Raw genomic sequence first — 24,184 nt, forward strand, 5'->3', positions numbered from 1 at the left:
TGGGTTCCTTTTAGTGAAACTGTCTAATAAAGCAACTCTTGCTTCCCTAACCAGAGGGAGGATACCTGACCCAAGCTAGGACATTGAACTGGAACTGTCTCTTCAAGGACTTTAGGGACTAAGAAAAATTGGAACTGATGTGTCACAGCAATTGTGCCGTGATCCAACTGGCTATTAATTCCTACTGCCAGAAGCCCAGAGCTGCCCTGGCTCCTGCTCTTTCTGATTCTGATTTTCTATCTCTCCCTTTGATGTGGTGAACTCCCCATAACTCCCAATGAATGGCATTTTGCTTAAATTGTCCAGTGTTAGTTTCTGTTGCTTACGATAACAAACTTTAATTGGTTCTGTCAGGTCCCTTAAAATATTTTAGAACTGTTTTTAAAATCCCAGTATATAAAACAGAGTGCAGGCTGAGTGCAATGGCTCACATCTGTAATCCCCAGCATTTTGGGGGACTGAGACAGGTGGATTGCTTGAGACTGAGGCAGGCAGATTGCCTGGGCAACACAGTGAGACCTCATATCTACCAAAAAAAAAAAAAATACACACAAACAAAAATTAGCCAGGTGTGATGGCACATGCCTGTAGTCCCAGTTACTCCGGAGAATGAGGTGGGAGAATCGCTTGAGCCCGGGAGGCAGAGGTTGCACTGAGCCAAGATCATGCCACTGCACTCCAGCCCGGGTGACAGTGAGACCCTGACTCCAAAAACAATCATACAGGCCAGGCGCGGCGGCTCACACCTGTAATCCCAGCCCTTTGGGAGGTCAAAGTGGGCAGATCACGAGGTCAGGAGTTCGAGACCAGCTTGGCCAACACGCTGAAACCCCGTTGCTACTAAAAAGACAAAAATTAGCTGGGTGTGGTGGTGCGCACCTCTAATCCCAGCTACTCAGCAGGCTGAGGCAGAGGAATTGGTTGAACCTGGGAGGCAGAGGTTGCAGTGAGCTGAGACCATGCCACTCTAGCCTGGGTGACAGAGTAAGACTCTGTCTTGAGAAAACAAACAAAACAAAACAAAAACATACAAACAAAAAACCCAAACAGAAAAACAAGAAAAAACCAGAGGGCTCTTGGACGTGGGTGGTCTGTCCATTTGGCTAATTCTTACCTGTACAGTAAACTCCCAGAGCTCTACGAATGCAGTGTAAAGTAGAAGTCATCTTTTGAGAATGGAGTGTCTCCTCTTCTCTCTGTGGTGATATTAAAGGTATTCACTTGTTATTTCCTACAAATCTTAATGTTGGTTTTGTGTGTTGTCCTGTCTTTCATGTTAGAAGCTTTTCCCAAATGTCTGATGATTTTTGGCTGTCAGTTTCTATTTAAAACCAACCCAGTAAAATGATGACCAGAAATGTACAGGGGCAGGGCTTGTACCCAATTCTCCTGTTTTCAACTCCACTCCTTGCTTCTGAGGTCCTCGGTGCTTCGGATTCCTAAGACTTCCTGGTGTTCTGTTGCCCAAATTGTCTTCCTTCGTTGGCGTCTCCTTTTGGAGTCATTTGCTTCCAGCTTTCTCTGTTCTGCCAAGTCAGTTACCACTCATCCATTTATTTTCCACCTTCCAAAAATGCGTTGTCATTGCTGGTCCTGTCGTTTCCTCTCCTAATCTCTTTATCTGCGGATTTTTATCTTTCTTATTCCTTTCATATAATTTTAGTGTTTTTTAGTGAGAAGGAAGTAGAGATAATTTCATTATTGGGTTCATTATTTCAGTAGAAATCTCTACCTTTTCTGAAGTTACCCATTTTATTTTTATACTAAATACAAACAAGAGTATTTTTAACTTTATAAAGACACAGTCCTATAACATTTGTTTGTTGTCTACCAGTAGTCTACAAATCTATTAGTCAAATCAAAAAGGAAGTAAAGACAGTTACCATGATTTGTCCTTAATAAATTCATTGTGGCTCCAAGTATTGACTTAATTATTTTCTGAGTGTTCACAACAAGCAACCCTGTTTAACCAGGTGATCCTATTAATTGTCAATATTCAACACCAAGGTGGTGATTAGCAGAACCCACTATTTTCCTACTCAATTGCAATTCCTTTCTAGTTTCTCATGAAATTTTAAAGCTTATTGATACTTTACTTTGCAATCCCTTTCCCAAGTCCCCTTAGCGTGTTATAAATAAATGTGTCTAGACATGAAGTTTTTATTTATTAAAATAATTACTTTAAATAAATTACTTCAACTACCGTAGACTTTAATCCTCTTTTTGCAATGTTTGCCTTAAATCTTTTTAGTTTGAGGGCTGTACTCGATTTTTTCTGGGAGAAGTGGGACTGCCTAGCATCTAAACACCCTTCTTATCTGGGGGAATCCAAATGTGTGGAGAAAGGGATCCACTGTGAAAACCAAAGGGGTAGAAATTCTCTCTCCTGTCCTCTAGCACGAGAGCATGTGATCTAGGCTCAGTGAATCAGGATTTTGAATACTGGGGGAACGATGTAAAGACAAAGAAGGTGGGAGTTTTTTCGCTGCAGTGGTAGAGGAGTGAAGAGTAGGCATGTGTGGGAGTGGGCACCCTTTGCCAGTGATGCCTAGAGTGGAAGCACCAAGTAGCCACTGGTGGCAGTTCCAGCCATGGTGGTCCTATTCTGGTGGCAGGACCTCGATAGAATTTGGCTGCCCAACCTCTCTTTGTCTCTGGATGGGTTTTTTTGTTTTGTTTTGTTTTGTTTTTGAGAAAGAGTTTCACTCTGTTGCCTAGGCTGGAGTACAATGGTGCGATCTTGGCTCACTACAACCTCCACCCCCTGGGTTCGAGTGATTCTCCTGCCTCAGCCTCCCAAGTAGGTAGAATTATAGGCCCCCGCCACCACACTCAGCTAATTTTTGTATTTTTAGTAGAGACTGGTTTCACCACGTTGATCAGGCTGGTCTTGAACTCTTGATCTCAGGTGATCTGCCCGCCTTGGCCTCCCAAGTGCTGGGATTACAGGCATGAGCCTCCGCGCCCGGCCTCTGGCTGGGTTTTGATCTTGGTGTTGTGGACTTCCCCTTGATTCTGTGAACTGTCTTACACCATTCCAGCAAATTTCTTCTCTGCAGAAGTTAGCAAGAGTCAGTTTCTGATATCTGGACGAAGAACCTTGACTGGTACAGAGAAATTGCTACAAGGAGATGGTTGCAGATGACAGAACCCTGGAGAAATGGATGAGGGAGGGAATATGAGCTGTCTACCTAGTTACTTAGGACTGAGAGCAGTAAAAATTCCGTTAGTATGTAGGGATAATATGTGCTTAATATTGTATAGTGGCAGAAAAAATTAAAAGATAAATATTTTCCAGATCACTACTTATTAGCAATTATTTGCCCCTGCAAACTATAGGAAAGTCAAAAGAAATTCAAGGACTCGAGAGTGGTGTTCACTTCTTTTCTTGGCTCTAGTCTGCTTCAACAAAAACAGATGACAAGCTCAGCTCCTTAAATTCTCAGATCGTAACACAGATTGACACACAGGCACTTTCTAAGACCGTACTAAAAAGGATCTCATTTATCACAATCATAGGACAGAGGTAACTGAAAGCCAAACTCCAGGAATTACCAAACTACAAAGTCAGTTGAATTTTTAGCCTCACTAGGACCCGTATGTGAAAGAGCATTGATCAGGACCATGTTGCCGCCAAAGAACTGGAATGAGAAAATATGGGGATATCTGAAAAACTCAGGGAACTCTGTACCTCCAAGCCTCACTAAACCTTCATCACCAGCCAAAACAGAGCCTGCGCCTATGTGTAATGAGGCTATTATTGCTTTACATGAAGACGCACCTAAGAGAGTTATCTTGTAAAAGGAAGCCAATTATTTTCCTGTTCTACTCCCCTCACTCCTCATTATCTCCAAACATATAACTAGAACTAGGTACCAGCATGTCCAAGAGGGCCAATTATAAAGTACAACCGGAGAGTTAATGATTAGCACACACTGGACAAGACGTGCGCACACACACACACCCACACCCCCCCCCCCCAAGATTTGCTAATTTACAGTAATGTGGAGGAACATACATAAGAATGGATTTTCTGAGGAGGAAAAAAAAATTTTTGATTCTGGCTGAATTTATCAATGCAGATACACTTTCTAGAAATTCAGATTCAGTAGATTGACTCGAGTAGCTGGAAATGTTTCTAAATATTTTCTTGGTTGGTTGCCTGAAACCTAGTCACCATGAAGGACAATGCCAAATGAAGTGGAGGCACAAAGTGCTGTCACGTTGAGGAAGGAATTCAGAAACCCTGGAAGACAGAAATACTGGAGGGCATTCATATGTCCTCTTTTTATGTCCCCAAGGTGGCCCAGAAAGCCAGTGAAGAAAATATCCGCATCTTTGAGAATGCTTTAGTGACTGTCTAAGTAGGCCAGGAATGCCTATGGGAGAAGCTGCAGCTGCCGTGGCTTCCCTTATTTTAATGGCAATGGATAGATCCCGGGTCAGCAGAAGCCAAATGGTGGCACTTAACTGCCAGTGGTATGGGGACATGACTTTCATCTTAGGCAGCAAGGCCAGCGTGATGATCAGAAGCTTCAGACCTTCAAAACTCTTTGTTTTTTGTTTTTGGGGGTTTTTTTTGGTTGGTTGGTTGGTTGGTTTTTGAGACAGGATCTTGCCATGTTGCCCAGGCTAGAGTGCAGTGGCACAGTCATGGCTCACTGCAGCTTCCACCTCCCAGGCTCAAGCAATCCTCTTACCTCAGCCTCCAGAGAGTAGCTGGGACTACAGGCTCAAGCCACCATGCCTGGCTAATTTTCATATTTTTTGGTGGAGACGGGGCTTTGGCCTGTTGCCCAGGCTGTCTCAAGCTCCTGGGCTCAAGCACTCCACCCACCTCAGTCTCCCAAAGTGCTGGGATTACAGGCATGAACCAGCATGCCCAGCCCCTTCAAGGCTTTTTGATCATAGGTCCTCAGTACTAAAACAAGTGATTAGCCGTTAGACATCCTCAGATTCACAGAAATGGCCTCCTGACCTGTGGAATAAGGCCTATATGTAAACAGGGTCATTTGGAAGTACCTGCACTTCCCCTTACCCATCCAAAATCAGTCAAAATCAAAACAACCCTACATCCCCAGGGAAGTCATCACCAGGATCTCGTTAGGCACAAGGTGCAGTTATATTACATTTCCATTAACGATTTAGTTTAGTACAGAAACTGGCTGGATCTTGAAAAATCACATGGGTCCTCAGTGCTCTTGTATCTGCTGTTCCAGATGGGGTCTCCTAATATAGCAGTGGCACCTGGAAGACTGCAATGATCCCTAATGCCTTTGTTCGCTATCCCAGGAATTAGAAAACACCAGGAAAAGGGTTGTTTCCACCTGGAAGAGAAATGCTAGAGCAACACGCCATCTTCCTCCGCATTATCATCTGTCTCTGGACAACAATGAAATTCACAGGACACTGATTGTCTTTTTATCCCATTGGACATCATGCTAGTCTACAATACTGATAACGCCACGATGATAGGATCTGAAGACCTGGAAGCTGCAGGTACCCAAAGTACCTTGATAAAACACATGCCAGAGTATGGGAAGGAGGATGGGAAGGAGAGAGATTCTAAGAAGATGCAAGAGTTGGCCGGGCACTATGGCTCATGCCTATAATCCCAGCACTTTGGGAGGCTGAGGTGGGTGGATCACCTGGGTCAGGAGTTCGAGACCAGCCTGGCCAACATGGTGAAACTCCGTCTCTATTAAAAATACAAAGATTAGCTGGGCGTGGTGGCAGGTGCCTGTAATCCCAGCTACTCAGGAGGCTGAGGCCGGAGAATCACTTGAAACTGGGAGGCGGAGGTTGCAGTGAGCCAAGATCATGCCACTGCACTCCAGCCTGGGTGACAGAGCAAGACTCCATCTCAAAAAAAAAAAAAAAAAAAAAGACAACGCAGGAGTCTGTCACCTCAGCGACGTTTCTAGAGGTTGGTGGGGGGTCTAACTCCCATCAGAATAGCCCATACAAAATGAAGACTAGGTTGAGCACCTTTTACTCTCATCACTAAGAAAGAGGCACTAGTGGCCAGGTGCAGTGGTTCACGTCCATAATCCTAGCACTTTGGGTGGCCGAGGTGAGTGGATTACCTGGGGTCAGGAGTTCGAGACCAGTCTGACCAACATAGTAAAACCTCGTCTCTACTAGAAATACAAAAAAAATTTAGTCAGGCATGGTGGCACGTGCCTATAACCCCAGCTACTCAGGAGGCTGAGGCAGGGAGAATTGCTTTGACCTGGAAGGCAGAGGTTGTAGCCAAGATCATGCCACTGCACTCCCGCCTGGGCGACAGAGCAAAACTCCATCTCCAAAAAAATAAATTAATTAATTAAATAAAGAGGCACAAGCTTTGCTGCTTTGCTGGCCTTTTTAGACTTTTTTTTTTTCTTTCCCGAGACAAGGTCTCCCTCTGTCACCCAGTCTGGAGGGCCGTGGTGTGATCTCGGCTCACTGTAGCCTCAACCTCCCAGGCTCAGGCAATTCTCCCACCTCACCTCCCAAATAGCTGGAACCACAGGCATGTGCCACCATGTCTGGCTAATTTTTGTATTTTTTGTAGAGACAGGGTTTCACCATGTTGCCCAGACTGGTCTCGAACTGGGCTCAAGCAATCCTTCTGCCTTGGCCTGCCAAAGAGCTGGGATTACTGGCATGAGTCATGGAGTCCCGACCTATTTATTTATTTATTTATTTATTTTTGAATTCTCTTGCCCAGACTGGAGTGAAGTGGCACCATCTCGGCTCACTGCAACCCCCACCTCCCAGGCTCAAGCAATTCTCCTGCCTCAGCCTCCCAATTAGCTGGCATTACAGGCACGTGCCACTACCACTCAGCTAATTTTTGTATTTTTAGTAGAGATGGGGTTTCACTTTGTTGACCAGGCTGGTCTCGAACTCCTGACCTGAAATGATCCACTGCCTTGGCCTCCCAAAGTTTTGGGATTGCAGGTGTGAGCCACCGCACCCGGCCTGGCCTTTTAGACTGTCCAGGTAACACATACCACAGTTTGCTGTGCATCTCCAGTCCCTTTACCAAGTGACTTGAAAGGCTTCCCAGTGTTCAGCAAGGGCCAGGTTGCAGCATGTGTGATTTGGCCACTTAACTTTAACAACCCAGTGGATCTAAATGGTGCTTGAATTATCAGTGGCAAACTGGGTTGTAGCATGTAGCTTGTGGCAAGCCTGATTAAGAGAATCACTGTAGAGACCTTTATTGTTCTGCATCAATCCGTGACCTCTTCAGTAAGTGGCTGTTCCCTTTGTAAGAGATACTCTTGGCCTGCTACTGAGCCTTAAAAAAGACAGAATGTTGCCCATGGAACATTCCATGGAACATTGCCCATGGAACAGTGAGATCTTGAGTTATCCATCGTGAATTTGGTAATGTCTGAGCCACAGTGCCATAAAGTTGGGTGTGGTTAGCAGCTTACTAGAAAGTAGTGAGAACAGGTTCAAGTGGGTCCTGGAGGCACAATAAAAGAGAATTTGTTCACACATCTAATACACCAACTCCTGACACATTGCTGCCCCTTCCTCAGCCCACATCTGTGGTCTCATGTGGAGCACCCTACCAGCTGTATCTACTAACAACCTCTAAAAGGAAATGAGAGAAAGGACATCCTCTCAGTAGGCAGAACATATAGCATATCTCACTGTCCATTTTGTCTTGAAGAATTGATAACTTGAGGTAAGAGTTTACAATGAGTGTCTGGCAATGTCTGGTGTTTTGGTTGTATAACAAGGCACTTGGAACAAGATTGCAGAATAGTTTTAGGGAAGAAGTACTTTTAATGACCTGTTGGTCAGAAATGATGTTGTCGTTTCAGAGCAAGACATTTGGGGAAGGAGAAAGTGAAATGAGCCAGGCACGGTGGCTCACACCTGCAATCCTAGCACTTTGGGAGGCCGAGGTGGGCAGACGACCTGAGGTTAGGAGATAGAGACCAGCCTGGCCAACACGGTGAAACCCCATTGCTACTAAAAATGCAAAAATTAGCCGGATGTGATGGCTCTCGCCTATAATCCCAGCTACTTGGAGGTTGAGGCAGGAGAATCACTTGAACCTGAGATGTGGAGGTTACAGTGAGCCAAGATCATTCTACTGCACTCCAGCCTGGGCAACAGAGTGACTCTGTCTCCAAAAACAAAAAGAAAAGAAAAGAAAAATGAAATGACCCAGTAGAATGAACCCAGTTAATCAGATGAACAGATGGTTACCTACTCTGCCATTCAACTTCCTTCCCAAACTACCCTAATGTTTGTCCAATGGGATGAAGCAAAATAGAAGCTCTGCATTAACACAACTACAGGGAAATTCCTGCTACTGAGTCCATTTTATCTGTGTTTCCTTTCTTGGTATGCTAAATACTTTTATATTTCTACTTTAAAAAGAAAAGAATTGTAGGCTGGGGGCAGTGGCTCACACCTGTAATCCCAGCACTTTGGGAGGCCAAGGTGGTTGGATCACCTGAGGTCAGGAATTCAAGACCAGCCTGACCAACATGGTGAAACCCTGTCTCTTCTAAAAATACAAAAATTAGCTGGGCGTGGTGGCGCGCACATGTAATCCCAGCTACTTGAGAGGCTGAGGCAGGAGAATCAATTGAATCCGGGGATGGAGGTTGCAATGAGCCGAGATTATGCCACTGCACTCCAGCCTGGGCAACAGAGCAAGACTCCATCTCCAAAAAAAAAAAAAAAAAAAAAGACTACATTCCTTTGCTTCTTCTACTTTTTGAAGAGTTTACATCATAAGGCAAGTAAGGAATCCCTCATATGATTTGCTTTAAGTTGAATTACACTCATATCTCAAGATCCCTTTTTGAAATTATTGCTTCTCTACAGAGAGAGAAACAGGAAATAGAGGAAATAGAGTTGAATATTTGAAAGGCAGGACATCCTCAGGGGGTAGGCCTCAGTAAAGTCAGCAATGGACAGATGTGACTATGCTCTTGGGGATATATCATGCTAAGCAGATTCATAAGAAATGGATGTTTCCAGAGTGCCCACTTACGGTTAGAAATGTAAGTACATAGAGGACTGAAATGTTCAAATTGGCTGATTTGCCAGCCTCAGAGATAAGCTAAAATATAACCAGAAGATCGTGGTGAACCAGGGAAAAGAACAAAGGGAATCAGCACGGTATTAAGCTTGATCATCGGATGCATCCATCTTCCCTATGGGAATATACCTGCCAATGGACCTGAAATATCTGGGTCTGCTGGTCAGGGATGCCCATCCCCCAGAGAGGCATTTGCTTCAGGTCCACTGCCAAAGTCAGGCTCCCTGAGCACGCCTTTCCCAGGCTTCCGTCTGATCGTCTGCATTATTTTCATACACATCTGCTTTTAGGGTACAGGTCTGGCACAGTGGCTCAAACCTACAATCTTTGCACTTTGGGAGGCCAAGGCAGGAGGATCACTTAAGCCCAGGAGTTCAAGACCAGCATGGGCAACATAGTGAGACCTCATGTCTACAAAATAAAAAATAAAAAAGATTAGCTGGGAGTGGTGGTGTGTGCCTGTAGTCCCAGCTACTCGGGAGGCTGAGGCATAAGAATCACTTGAATCTGGGAGGTGGACGTTGCAGTGAGACAAGATTGTGCCACTGGACTGCAGCCTGGGTGACAGAGCAACACCCTGCCTCAAAAAAACACAACAACAACAACAAAGCAAAAAAGAGGGAGTACAACATAGTAGATGAGGGCAGAGCCTGAGATATGTTAATACTGTCCTCTGAAAGTGTGACAACACCCACACACTCTGTCCCTGGTATTCCCCAATGCCTGGGACTCCCATTGTGAATAGTTACCTCCCCCATTGGCTTCTCTCATTGACAGTTACTGTGTTAATTGAAGTTGTGAATTACTTTGCCCTTACACACACCCACCATTATATTCAGTTGTACTGCTAGTTCCATCTCTTTATTACAAAACCAGCTCCTTTTCTAGAGTTTCATGTTGCACGCATTTCTGTTTCCCCTTAGCGGTGTCCCCTTTTCACCACCACTAAAGGAAACTCCACATCTTTATCCTGTGACAGCCTCCTCCTTGCTCTATGATCTGGGGCTCTTACGCTGCCTGCTGTCAACTCCTTGCAGTCACGTCCACCAGTTCCCGCTACCTGTGGAACCCAGGCTTCTTCCATGAGTCTGGAGTGGAGCTCAAGAATCTGCCTTGTAGAAAGCTCCCCAGGGGCTGCTGGTGCAAGCTGAAGGGAAGCCTGCTGTGAATCACCTCCTTCAGTTCCCCAGCGAGCTTCCTAGAAGAGTGACATTGGCCAGACCCATCTGCTACCTCATCTGTTGCCACATCACAAACCTGCGGCTTAGCTACTTGCAATCTGGTGAGAAACAGAAGATAACAGAGCTTGGAGAAAGGCAGACCGAGACTGGAATCCTGCTTGTACCATTTATTCTTTTTGTTGTTGTTGTTGTTGTTGTTGTTGTTGTTGAGATGAAGTCTTGCTCTGTTGCCCAAGCTAGAGTGCAATGGCATGATCTCGGCTCACTGCAACCTCCGCCTCTCGGGTTCAAGTGATTCTCCTGGCTCAGCCTCCCAAGTAGCTGGGATTACAGGCACCTGCCACCACGCCCAGCTAATTGTTGTATTTTTTGTAGAGACGGGTTTTCACCATGTTGGCCAGGCTAGTCTCGAACTCCTGACCTCCGGTGATCCACTCGCCTTGGCCTCCCAAATGCTGGGATTACAGGCGTGAGCCACCATGCCTGGCTGCTTCTACCATTCATTGTGTGACTCTGGGAATGGCTCTTTTAAAAATGCGTTTCCTAATTCTAATCTAGTTCCCAGGGTTGTTGTGAGGCTTAGAGGGAGAAAGATGCTTCCTTCAATGAGTATGTGTTGAGCCCCTCCTACGCGCCAGGCATTGGGTACTGAGCTAGGTGTGGTGCCTAACACCGAGCAGGAGCTTGGCAAATACTCATTCCTTGCTTCTTCCGTCTCCTTCTCATTGCCCTGAAACCTGAAGGTCACCACTGGAGTTCTCCCCTCTCTTGGCTGGCCTTGTATCTCGTCCAGCTGCCTCCTGCCACGCTTACATTCCTGAGAGGTGACACAGGGCACATTGCTGATGAATTCCTTGTCTTGATTCCTGATCAAGGCATCTCTGTCTCCAGTCTCTGGATGGGAAACCCAGTATGCCAAGCTAGGCAATGTGGAAACCAGTATAGACCCATTTCCCCCTTACCAATGCAGTTGAGAGCCAGAAGAATCTTCCTCACTGAATAGAGGCCAAAGTCCTTAGGTACTCAAGGCCTTTTGTGACTGTGCCAAAGCCCGCCTTTCTTACTGCATGTCTCCCCGTATCCCTTCAGTTAGCATATGTTCCTTTCAAATGTGCCGTTTGCTTTTCTTTATACATAGCTGTGACTTCCCAACACCTGCCTTTGCTCAAGTTACGTTCTCTCTCCATGTCTGGCTCCTTCCCTAACTCCCTCCCAATCCACCCAGGTGGAGCCTCTCTCCTAGGCTTCTGCCAGGACTCCATTTTTCTCTCTCTGAGACGTCTCTCTATCCTGACTTGTCTTCTCGACTGGACCATGAGTTTTCTGGATGGCAGGGACTTTTTACTCTCTCCCCACCGTGTCTTGCATGTAGTAGGCTCTCAATAAACGCATGTGCCATAATTTAGAACATGAGTGAGTCCTAACCTACCAGACATCAGATACAGACTCAAACTTCAACTCGACTTTGTCTGCCACCTGCATGTTGGCGTGTAGACGTCTGAGCTTCTCTATCACGTTCACTGAGAATTAATGAACATCCTCTTCCTTGGGCCATCGTCATGAGACTGAAGTCAGCTGTCATCCTTGAGCCAGAAAAGTGGGGGTTGGGCTAGAGATTTGGAAGCTGAGGATTGGGGCTGAGTATCAAAGAGGAGTCCTGTAGCCAAGAAGAGTCCAGAAAAGGGAAAGCGGGCATGGCCAGGGATCCTTAACTGCAGAGCTGCCGAACCCTGAGGGGGCTCGGGTGAACGTAAAAAGCAGCATGCTTTATTGGGAAAGCGGTGATTTCAGGGTCCAAAGCCCATATAAGGCAGTGGCTCTACAAGGCCTGGAGGGCAGGGTTTGGCTTAGGTGGGCGAGGGTGACTTCCCCAGAGAGGTTCCATCTGGCCCTATGGAAGAGCTGGGGCTCTTCCCACACCAGTAACAATTTTCAGGTCTTAGGGGTTCAGCATCTCACATGTTTTTTTTGTATTCTTATCTATTCGCCAGGTTTACAATTTCCTGGAGGCATTTTTCTTTTTACATATTTAGTTTTTTGAGACAGGGTTTTACTCTGTTGCCCAGGTTGAAGTATGGTGGCGCAACCACGAGTCACTGCAGCCTCAACCTCCCAGGCTCAAGTGATTCCCCTAACCTCAGTCTCCCCAATAGCTGGGACTATAGGCATGTGATACTATGCTTGGTTAATCTTTTATTTTTTATTTTTTGCAGAGACAGGGTCTTACTGTGTTTCCAGGGCTGGTCACGAACTCCTGGGCTCACGCAATCCTCTTGTCTCGGTTTCCCAAAGTGCTGGGATTACAGGTGTGAGCCACCACGTCTGGCCCTGGAGGCATTTTTCTCCCTGTCCTTTCATTTTGTTTAAACCATTCTTTGATTGGGCTGGCCAGTTTCTGGGCAAGCCTATTTCTTGGCTGTGGTGAGATGCAGGTTTCCTCAGCTATGGCGAGGAGAGCCACATCTGACTTTTTGAGATCACCGGTGTGACCAGCTATTCATTTCCTATCTCTTCTTTTCTCTCGCGTGTCATGTAGATCAGCAGGAAGAAGAGATGGAAGCAACGCCATGGACTTTCGTGTTCTTCAGAGTGTGGGTGGGCTTGGGCCTTGCAGTGAGAACAAGTATCACCCAGGATGGAGATGGGAGATAATGGGTGGGCGACAGGTGCCTCCTACTGCTGGCAGCAAGGAGAGAGTGAAGAAGCAGAATTTCCTTGGTCTAGACTAGAGTCTGGGTCATGGGCATGGCAGTGCTTGAGCTTTTGACCAGAAGCAAGTGGACATGGATTTGAGCTTTGGATAAGAAAGGAGACTTCTCTCCAGGGACCATAGGGGCTGGCAGCTGAAGAAGGTGACTTGGCCCCTGTCTAGAGGGTGAATATAGGGTCAACCCAAGGCCATGAACTAGATGGAGCTGGGAGAGCCTGCTTGGTACTTTTAAATCTCAACATGTCAACCACAAATACCTCAAACACTGCTCACACCGTCATAAAATCTAGTTGCGAAATTTGTCCTGCGGCAGCCTTCTCCATCCCAGGGGCCCAGGCCCCATCTCCTGGCAGCAGGCAGCTCTCCCCATCCCCCGTCATGTCCCTCCTACAGCCCAAGGCAACAAGGCAACTCCCAGCAACCTTGGTGAACGAAGCACATCCTGCTGCCTGGGCTCCTGAGCTGTTTGCCGTGCTGTGGAGATGCAGCCTTCAGCCTTGGATACCCACCCACTCCTCTACTTGGGCGTTGTTTTCACAGGCTGCTCTTCCCTGTAGCTTCAGAGAAGTAGGTCAAGTAGGTTAACTTGCTTTGAGGGAGAAGTGCCAGGGGTTCAAGTCACCTAGCCTGGAGGCAGGAATCCTGGGTTCTATTTCTGACTTCACAGCTAATCCTCCGTGTGACAATCGTTAGGGGCCCATTCTCCCCTCTGGGTCTCCCTGGGCCCTTCTCTAGGTCCCACAATTTTTTTTTTTTTTTTTTTTTCCTGAAACTGTATTCCCTGGACTGTCATCTTCTTCCCTCTTCCCTCCCTCTGGGAGTTGCTCTAAAGCCATTGGCTGCTCAAGGCTGGCGCCCTGGGCAAGAGGGGCTGCAGTTGTTGTAGTTGATGAGGAGGAGATAAGAGGTTTTTGTGTAGACACAGTTGAGCTGATGGGGCCGTGTGAGGCTGGAGTGTCAGGAAGCCAGACTCCTATAACTACAGGACAGGCCCTGGTGATGTGATCACGAGGATGTGACGGGGATGCTGAAGCCCGGAATGCGAATAAGAGTTCCTGGGTTTTATGCAATGGATGTAGATTCCCTCCCACTTCTAAGCCTCCCTTTCTGTGTCACGCAGGGAAATTCAGTCTCTGGTTCATATGGAAACTTGGGACCTCACTGTGCTGCTTGATCTTGGCAGAGGATATCATTTGAGCTGTCACAGCAGAGGACCACGTTTACCAGGGTGCACTTTGGCCAAAGAATAATAACCTTTCTAAGGTTTAGTTCCTCTGGCCTGACCAAACCAGTCCCAGGAGGCCCCTGGGTTCCAGTCAAGGTCACGAGGGAGGCCCACCATGGATGAGGCCTGGGGAAGCAGGGTGGAAATTAAGTGTCCAGGTGTGGTATGGATAGCCTGCAGCCCTCTCCAATCCCTACCCTCCAAACCCAGTGATGGGGGACATGAAACAGGTGAGGCAGAGGAGCAAATGCGGGTCAAGGGCGGGAAGGGGCATGAGGCTTTAGACTGCCAGGAACTCCAAACTGTACTTGACTTACAGCGCAGTTGTGATGGGCACATCAGTGTGTGCCACAAGACAGCATGGTGTGCTGGAAAGAAAATGGATTTTGGACGGAGCGTCCTGGGTTTGAATCTCTGCTTGCCCATGTACTAGAGAGTTGTCTAACCTCTCTGGGCTTCACTTTCCCAGATGTAAAATGGGAATGATAGTACTTACCTTGCACAGGTGCTGAGAGAATTCCATGAGACAGACAACCTGTGTAAAGTGCCTGGCATAGACCTACCATATTAGGACACTCAGTAAATGTGATGTCCTTTCTACTTGCCTGCCTGTCATACCCATCACCATGTTTTGGATTTCTGCAGCTAAAGTTAAGACCCTTTTTAAGATAGGAATCCCAGTTCTCACTTTGCCTCCTTTTCATAGTTCACCTAAATGGCTGACTTTTGTTCAGTGCCTCTTCATGGGCGCACTATTCTGGAGAGCAGGACCCTAGAGTTCCGCCCTTCGGGTTTTTTTTTTTTGTTTTTGGTTTGTTTGTTTTTGAGACAGAGTCTCGCTCTGTCACCCAGGCTGGATTGCAATGGTGTGATCATGGTTCACTGCAACCTCCGCCTCCCAGTTTCAAGCGATTCTCCTGCCTCAGCCTCCCGAGTAGCTGGGACTATGGGCGCCCGCCACCACACCCAGCTAATTTTTGTATTTTTAGTAGAGAAGAGGTTTCATCATATTAGCCAAGCTGGTCTTGAACTCCTGACCTTGTGATCCACCCACGTCGGCCTCCCAAAGTGCTGGGATTACAGGCGTGAGCCACCGTGCCTGGCCAGCCCTTCTGTTTTAGACTGTGAGCCCGAAGACTGTGCTCTTTCCCAGGCTCAGTTTCCTCATATACATAAAGCCACCATCGTCAACTTCTACAGCACTATTTCCTGCAAATATTTTGTCTAAACACCTTGACTGCACCTCAGAGAAGCTGGGTATGGGCCGGATTCCTTTGCCACTGAATACGTAGAGCCCAGAAAACAATGTTGGCTGCTGAGCCCCGGGGGGAGAACAGAGAATCAGAGCCTCTTTTCATGGTTCTCACAGGCCATATGACACACAGATGGGAGAAGCTGGCATCTGCAGGGCCAAAGGCCTCTGGCCAAGGCACCCATACCAAAGGGGACAGACTGGCCAAAGTGGCCTTATCCCTGTCTCCTTAGGAGCCACATTCTAGTGGGATCTGTTTGGTGGCACAGGTTGGGAGCATGGATGTGGAGGCCTGCTCCAGGCCTGGTTCAGTCATGAGGATCCGGGAGCACCCTCCAATGGCTGGTGCTAACTACAGTTGCCAGATAAAACACAGGTGGAATCTGAGTTTCAGAAAACAAACAAAAAATGTTTTTAGTATGTCTCACATACTGCCTGGGGCGTACATTAGAAATCAGTCCTTATATATTTGAAATTCAAATTACATTGGGCATCTTGTATTTTTATTTTTTTGAGACAGAGTCTTACACTGTTGCCCCGGCTGAAGTGCAGTTGGCTCACTGCAACCTCTGCCTCCTGGGTTCAAGTGATTCTCCTACCTCAGCCTCCTGAGTAGCTGGGATTACAGGCACCTGCCATCATGCCTGGTTAATTTTGTATTTTTAGTAGAGACGCGGTTTTGCCATGTTGGCTAAGCTCATCCGCCAACCCTAGAGCTGACAGGAAGGCTTTTGGGTTGGGCGGTTTTACAGGGAAAATTTTCTCTAACAGCATTTTTCCTTTACTCTCACATCACAACAATCAACGCAGAAGAGTTGTGACCAAATGTGTGGGGGGTTTTCTCCACACACCAAGCAGCTGGGTGTCCTCTAATGCCGTTCTGACACTGAAAGATACTGTCAGATCCCACAGTTGAGGGCTCCGTCCCCAAGACTGTTCCCCCTAACACCAGTTGTAAGTCCAGACCTCCAGAACTTCTGACAAACTGGCTTCAAGTTGGGGTTCCCGTGACCCCCTCTTCGGGTTCAATTAATTTGCTGAAGGGGTTCGGAGGGAATGAAATTTGCAAAGGTCAGAGATGGTAGAGGAAAGAGTATGGTAAGTGTGGTGTGCAAGCCCATCTGGTGGGAGCACAGTTGAGGAGGGAACGGGAGGTGGAAGCCAGGTAGGAAAGGAAGTCTGGGGCCCTGTTGGGAGGACCTTGAGTGCTGTGCTGTTATGATAGACAGTTTTCCTCCACGATTCCTGGCTCATAACTCCCATAGACCTTGTTACAGTCTTTTGTTGTAATATTGAGTGTGTTAGGCCACAGGAAACAAAATCTCTCCTTCTCCTGCCCTCCTTTCAACTGCCCCAAGGCAGGACTCTAATCTTTCCTGGACTTTCCAATGGTCGTTCTTAAGATAATTCCCGGCCAGGCGCGGTGGCTCACGCCTGTAATCCCAGCACTTTGGGAGGCCGAGGCGGGCGGATCACAAGGTCAGGAGATCCAGACCACGGTGAAACCCCGTCTCTACTAAAAATACAAAAAATTAGCCGGGCGCGGTGGCGGGCGCCTGTAGTCCCAGCTACTCAGGAGGCTGAGGCAGGAGAACGGCGTAAACCCAGGAGGCGGAGCTTGCAGTGAGCCGAGATCGCGCCACTGCACTCCAGCCTGGGCGACAGAGCAAGACTCCGTCTCAAAAAAAAAAAAAAAAAAAAAAAAAGATAATTCCCAGAGAGGTTCCCACCCTATACCCTGGGGGAAGGAATGTTGACGTTATGAAGCTTTCATAAAAACCCAAGAGGACAGGGTTCAGGGAGCTTTTGGATACCTGAACATATCAAGGTTCCTGGACGGTGGCGCCTGGGGGAGGGCCTGGAAGCCCTGTGCCCCTCCCCCCACACCTGAATGGTTGTTTTTTCTCTTTCCCTTCACGAAACTCTTCCCTGCTCCTTATATGAGCCTCCATAGTCATTATAAGATTTTATGATAATTTTGACATGTCTCCCCGCTCCTAAGTACCTTCTACAGTGTCTAGCACGTCATAGGGAGTGATCGGTAAATGACTGATAGAAAGAACAAATTAAACCATCAGCCTTATAAGTCATCTAAACAGAGATCTATACTTCTCATGCAGAATTGACCATGTTTTTTTCTTGCCCAGTTATTTTTCTTTTTTTCTTTTCTTTTTTTTTTGAGTCGGTGTCTCGCTTTGTCACCCAGGCTGGAGTGCAGAGGCACAATCTCAGCTCACTGAAATCTCTGCCTCCCAGGCTCAAGGGTTTCCCCTGCCTCAGGTTCCCAAGCTGCTGGGACTACAGGCATGCACCACCATGCCCGACTAATTTTTGTATTTTTAGTAGAGATAGGGTTTCACCATGTTGGCCAGGCTGGTCTTGAACTCCTGATCGCAGGTGATCCTGCCTTGACCTCCCAAAGTGCTCAGATTACAGGCGTGAGCCACCACGTCTGGCCTCAAGTAATGTTTTTATCAGTATTCGTCTGGAATTCCTTGCTAGACCTTTCATTCTTTGAAGACAGACACTGCATTTCCTTCTGTACTGCAGACACCAATGTTTCATGAGTATATTTTGTGTTGAGCAGAATTGTGGGAAGGGAGTGTCTCTGGGTGATCATATCAAGTTAGAGCTGAGATTATTCTTCCTACTCCGGTTCAAGTCTGACTCTCAGTCAACCTCAAAGCCACCTGGCCTGGTCCTGGAACTGAAGAACAGAGACAGAGCTTATTTGTGAGATGCAGTGAGTGTGTGCCCAGGGGCGGGGGTCTAGACTAAATGTGTGTTCCAGGAACCATCCCAGGGTTTCCCTTGGGGCTGGCATGCTGCTAAGAGAGTCAAAGAGGTCAAGGAACAAGAAGAAAACCTGGAAACAGCAAGAGAGTGGGGCACGGGCAGGAGGTGGAGGCCCAGACCAGAGAAAAATAGGAAACATAAGTTTTGAGGGCAACAGACTGAGCACTTTTTCAAGAGTCTAGCAACCTGGATTCTTTCTCTGGCTCTGTCCCTGCCTTGAGCCATGAAGGAAGGAAAAAAATATTCATGAGTGCCCACTGTATCATTTCATGTAGATTTTATTCCAGTTTCCCAACAGTCCTGCAGGAAGCTGGGGTTGAGAGAGTAGATCACTGGCCTACAGACACACAGCCCAGCATAACAACATAAATTAACCTCTCAACATTAAAAGAAGTAAAATGAAGTTAAGTTCAGTTCTTAAATATCTTTAAGTTCCTTTCTTCTCTAACTTCTACTAGTATAATATTTCTACCAGTAGAAAAAACAAAACCAAACCCAAACAACTCTCAACCATGGGGCAAGAAGAACTAAGAAATCGATGTTGAAAGGCCAGGAGGGTCAGGAGAAGTGTCTCAGGCCTGTAATCCCAGCACTTTGGGAGGACGAGGCGGGCGGATCACTTGAGGTCAGGAGTTCCAGACCAGCCTGACCAACATGTTGAAACCCCTTCTCTACCAAAAAATACAAAAATTAACTGGGCGTGGTGGCATGCACCTGTAGTCCCAGCTACTCTGGAGGCTGAGGTGGAAGAATCGCTTGAACCCGGGAGGCGGAGGTTGCAGGGAGCCGAGATCGCTCCACTGTACTCCACCCTGGGCGAGAGTGAGATTCTAGGTCGAAAAAAAAAAAAAGACAGGGGAACGTGTTCAATGTAGAGAAGGCTGGATGAGAAGCCCAGGAAAGTCCTGAGCTAGCTTAGGAGAGATCTTCAGGTGTGGGGCGTAAGCATGAGCCCCTGCCTCTCTGTGCCTCTTCCTCACAGGGTCACGGCAGGTGCAGAGCTGGAATTCAAGTCGGCACTGGGGCTCAGCTAGAGAGGATCCTGGCGGCAAAGCTTGCGAATTACACATATAAATCGGGGAGAGGAAAAGCAAGCGGACTTCCTGCAGCCCTTGGGGGTTGGGAGTGGGGTGCGTTTCCTGCGTCCCTGACCCAGGAAGGACGCTGTTTGGTGGTAGCAAGCACCTAGCCAGAGTGGCTGGGCACCTAGCAAGAGAGTAGCTCGTAGGGCGCAGCTGAGGGCTGGAGGGCTTCATCAGAGAATGGCGCTCAGCTAAGGTAGCCAGGAGAGGGTGGAGGTTATCCCCCAATTCCCATCCTTGCACCCCCGGCTTAGCCCACGCAGCCTGGACAGAACTGGAGGAGGGGTGCACCTGCAGCTCCCAGCGCCCCGGCTGACCTCGAGGACCCCAGGTTAGGGAGAGCTTCCGAGCGCTCCGACAGGAGCAGGGAGTTGGGATGGGTAGCTCCGCAGGTGCACGCCGCAGCCCTTAGGGCGACAGCCTCGGAAAACGCGCATCTCAGGCTGTGGGTTTCTCGGGGGCGGGGCGCAGGGGCGGGGCGGGGCGAGGGGCTCGCAGCGGCTGCGGGTTGGCCGAGCCGGGAGGGAGGGGCATTACATTAGCATAGCCCCCGCCCCCTGCGCGCAGCCGGGCCCAGCAACCCGAGCGGAGGCGGCCGCTGCCAGCCCGGCGCTGAATGGGCTGGCTGTGCCCGGCTCCGTCCCGCCCGCGGCCGGCCCCCGCGTCTGCTCCCTCCCCTCCCGGGCTCCTGTCGGCCGCCGCCAGCCCCCGCCCCGACTGTGAATGAAAGGCGGGCGCCGCAGAGGGCTGGCTGGGAACGCCGCTGCGACGCCGGCCTCCCGGGAGGCGCGCGCCCCGCCGAGATGTACGGTAAGGAGGGCTCCGCGCCCGGGCCCGAGCCTGCGGGGGCGACTCCGCAAACTTCCCGGGCGCGAACCATTGTCCCCCTGCGCGGCCCCGGCGCGGGGCCAGGCCGCCGACCCGGTGCCCGGCGGGGCTGTTGCGGTTGCTCTCTGCGCGCGCGTCTGCGCTGCGAGGACAAAGATGCCTCGGGCCGGGGACCCTGGGGTCCTCTCCAGGCCCGGCGCGTGTTGGTGCTGGGCGGTGGTCCTTCGGGGGGCGGAGGCTCAGGGGAAAGCGGGTCTCCCGAGCCGAGCAGACCGGGAGTGCTGGAGGAGGTGGTCGTGTGGCAGCATTTGCGAAATTAACAAAAGCGGTTTGTGCCTGGTAGTTTTCTGCGGGAAGCCGGTCCAGGGCTGAGGGAGACGCCCGCGGCCGGTCGTCTGCGCGGCTCAGAGAAGGCGGGAGGCGGCGCCGAGGCCCGGGAAGCAGCCAGTGGCCGAGTCTCGTCTCGCCGGCCTGAATGGACTCGGCCTCTGCCTGCCCCTGCCGCCCTGCGGGATCCAGGTTCCCCAACTTCCAGATTTGTCCTCCGCAGTGATGAAGGGAGGAGACGCTGCTGAGAGTGCAGCACAGCCCTGACCTCTCCCCGCCTCCACCGCCATCCCCTCAACTGCCGTGCAACAGTTAGCCAGACCCTCACGATGCACGGCTCTGCTTGATCATTTGCCAGGAATCCTTCTGGTTTTGCAGGCAGTGTGGGTGAAGAAGAGAGAGCGCGTTGGGTCCCACAGTGCAGCTCTGATGAATGGAGCACTGGAGACCTAGACCAGTCTCAGAATGGACTGCATTCCCGAACCTGCAGCCCATCAAGGGCTGTGCGTGTGTGTGTGATCCCAGTAGGCGTAAGTCTATGAAAACCCAGGTCTCTGGCAGCTCTTCTAGGGCCAGCAAAAGAATTGAAGCTGTGCTCACCTCCCACCCCCACTGCAAGGTATGGGCTCAGGCTGCACTTGAGGGGTCAGTGTTTGGAGAAGATTGCTTTCCCAATTTAACCCATCATTGAGGCTGCTCGGCTGCTCAGCTGCCTCGCTCCTGGAACAGACTGTGAGTCACAAAGTTTGTTAGAGGCAGAGGAAACTGAGAGCCTGGTGGAAAGGCTCAGCAATTGGTGGGCCCCCCTACTGAGAGAGAGAGAGAGAGAGAGAGAGAGAGAAAGAAAGAGACTGACTCAACTTTTTCATCAGTCTCCTTCCCTGCCCAGTTGCTCAAAAATACATTTGCATTTCTGATCCAGGGTGAGACATCAGCAGGTCCCCTCAGCAAGTACCATTTCTCTTGGACCAAGTGGGGGGAGGGGGAGGTTGGCCTGAGAGGCTGTGCTGCTGACCACTGGGGACTCTGGGGAAAGGTAACAAGGCGGTTGTGCTTTACAAGCCAGAGGTTGTGAGCTATATATATATATATAGATAGATAGATAGATATATTTTTTACTCTCTCTGTTTTACCCCTATTCTTTTCTGCAGAGGGAGCAGCCTGAAGCTGCAGATCATTTGACAAAAGCATGTGACTGCAGGGGCACCTGCAGTGGGGAAGGAGTTAGGACAGGCTCATCAGAATGGGTCAGAATTAGGAACTGGGTTCTGCTGGACTGCCTCATTGTACTTAGCCCCAGATAATTTGAGATATCTGAAGGTGGGGGTCCCAGGCTGCCTCTGTTGTATGAAGCAAGACAAGGAAGAGCTGGATAGTCAGAAAGGTGAACTGGGGAGCCAATGCATCTGGGTGCTATTTTCAGACACATCACAGATTTTCATTTTTCTTTTATATTTTTATTTCCCCAGATGCAAACAGAGATGGTATTTACCCTGAATGATTCATAGAAAGATTGTAATGGAGGAATCCTCTGGGCAGTTGCCTGCGGCAAAGGAAAGTCACACCAAGCTTGGGTGGGAAATTATTACTGAGTTGCTGGGTGCAGAGTCTGATCTTAGGAGGTGTGGGAGGGAGCCCACTCCCCCGGTGAGGACTCAGCTGCCTGGATTTTAACATATTCCTGACTTTCATGAAAAGAAAGGGTTTGTGTGATATTTAAAGTCATTTTCTCACCAGAAATCAATAGTGATGAAAAAAAGTGAGTAAGGAGGTCGAGGGGGAGCTTGGAATTACGGACTTCTTATAATTGCTATTTTCTTCTTGTTTTACAAGTTATTTTTCCAGAGTGACACAGATGGAACAGGGCAGAATGAAAACAGGGGCCTCCTGGCACTGTGCTTCTCCCCCTCCCACCTCCTAGCCTCCCCCATGTGTCCTATAAAGGCTCATTAGAAAAATACCACCAGGGGTTTTATTAACTGATGGGCAGAGAGGCCCCCCTGTGGAGCCAAAAGTCACCTAAGAGCTTTAGGTAAAGGTGTCCCTTGTCCACCCACCTTGGTGACTTGTGCCACTATAAATTTGTCTTCCCATCTTTCCAGCTCTGGAGGATCTCCCATCCTTCCTCCTCCTCACCCTGCCTCTGCCCTCCACAGCTCAGCCTTCTTCATTCTGCTTATGGGAGACTGGGAGCCCCATGTCTTTGCTGAAGGACACAGTGCTATCCAGGATAGAAGGAATCCTTGTTCTGGGGTCATCCCATCTTAATCCAGGAGCCCTTTGATGGCTGGGTGACTTTAGGCAAGTGGGATTGTCATTCAGAATTAAATCCCTGTATACAAAAGTGAAATGCATGTCTGTCTACCTTCCAGGTCCGTTGTGAGCATCACAAGAGGTTCCGAGCTCCTGAAACTGGTTGCTCAAGAGCCTGTCCCCTTTGGGCCCCCTTGGACCTGTTCCCTCCTCTCTTCTCTGCCAACTCGGGCACAGGCCTGTTTGTATCACCTGCCACCCCCGCTTACACTCGCACATCACCTCGACTGTGCCAGTGCCAGGCCGCTGAGCCACTTCTCTTTCTCAGACTCACCCCAGCTGTCTCCTCACCACTCAGTCATCCCTAAACCCATCGCTTTCTGGAAATGGCTCTCCAAAAGGACACAGTGACTGCCCACAGTTTTGTGTGGGAATCCTATGAAGGCAGATTGACAAGGGACATGAAAAAATGAAAGCATTTTTACTGGGGTGGGAAGATCATTAGCAAATTCTCTGCAAAAATGGATTCCCATGAGCTTTTCCTTTTGTTAGTATTATACAGCTAAGGCTGGGCGCGGTGGCTCACGCCCGTTATCCCAGCACTTTGGAAGGCTGAGGTGGGCAGATCACCTGAGGTCAGGAGGTCAAGACCAGTCTGGCCAACATGGCGAAACCACGTCTCTACCAAAAGTACAGAAATTAGCCGGGCATGGTGGCAGGCACCTATAATCCCAGCTACTCAGGAGGCTGAGGCAGGAGAATCCCTTGAACCCGGGAGGCGGAGGTTGCAGTGAGCTGAGATTAGCGCCATTGCACTCCAGCCTGGGAGACAAGAGCGAGATTCTGTCTCAAAAAAAAAAAAAAAAAATTATACAGCTAAGAGTTTCCCTGTTGCTCTCATGTGGGCTGGAGAATCCCATTTCCCCACTGAGGTGAGACAGAGCTCTGAGAAATGCCACCCTCTGAATTAGGGCAGCCAGCTAGGAGGGACATTTGGAAAGGATTTCCCCAACCACAGTCTGCGCACCCCGATCCCACTAACACCAAAGCTGCCCTAATTCTTCCTCACCGCTGAGTGCTGCCTCATCCTCAGCAAATGCCTCTCGTCCCGCTTAGTGGTTGAGAATGCTGACTGTAAGGAAATAGCAACAGCAAACAACTTTTTGAAAATGTGCTTGGGCTGGGCACAGTGGATCAGGCCTGTAATCCCAGCACTTTGGGAGGCCAGGGTGGGTGGATCACCTGAGGTCAGGAATTTGAGACCAGCCTGGCCAACATGGTGAAACCCCATCCCTACTAAAAACACAAAATTAGTCAGGCATGGTGGCACACACCTGTAATTCCAGCTACTGGGGAGGCTGAGGCAGGAAAATTGCTTGAACCTGGGAGGCGGAGGTTGCAGTGAGCAGAGATAGCATCACTGCCCTCCAGCCTGGTCAACAGAGCAAGACTCCATATCAAAACAAAACAAA

At 48.9% G+C, this 24,184-nt stretch overlaps 1 protein-coding gene across 2 annotated transcripts in view; it reads left to right on the forward strand.

The window, feature by feature from the left end:
* Positions 1–19,615: 19,615 nt before the first annotated feature.
* The window catches only part of LOC105479806 (EFR3 homolog B), a 115,149-nt gene continuing 110,580 nt past the window's right edge, over positions 19,616–24,184 (forward strand). The window contains exon 1 of one of the 2 annotated variants that reach the window (XM_011738107.3): positions 19,616–19,635. Coding sequence is in view for 1 of the 2 variants with exons in the window: in XM_011738108.3 (XP_011736410.1) it covers positions 20,108–20,114 (7 nt within the window). In the remaining variant the exon portion in view is untranslated. Of the gene's footprint in view, positions 19,636–19,918; positions 20,115–24,184 lie in introns of those variants that run through there. The other variant, XM_011738108.3, reaches the window with a different exon arrangement.

The sequence above is a fragment of the Macaca nemestrina genome, chromosome 13 (genome assembly GCF_043159975.1).
Source record: "Macaca nemestrina isolate mMacNem1 chromosome 13, mMacNem.hap1, whole genome shotgun sequence".
NCBI classification, from domain to species: domain Eukaryota; kingdom Metazoa; phylum Chordata; class Mammalia; order Primates; family Cercopithecidae; genus Macaca; species Macaca nemestrina.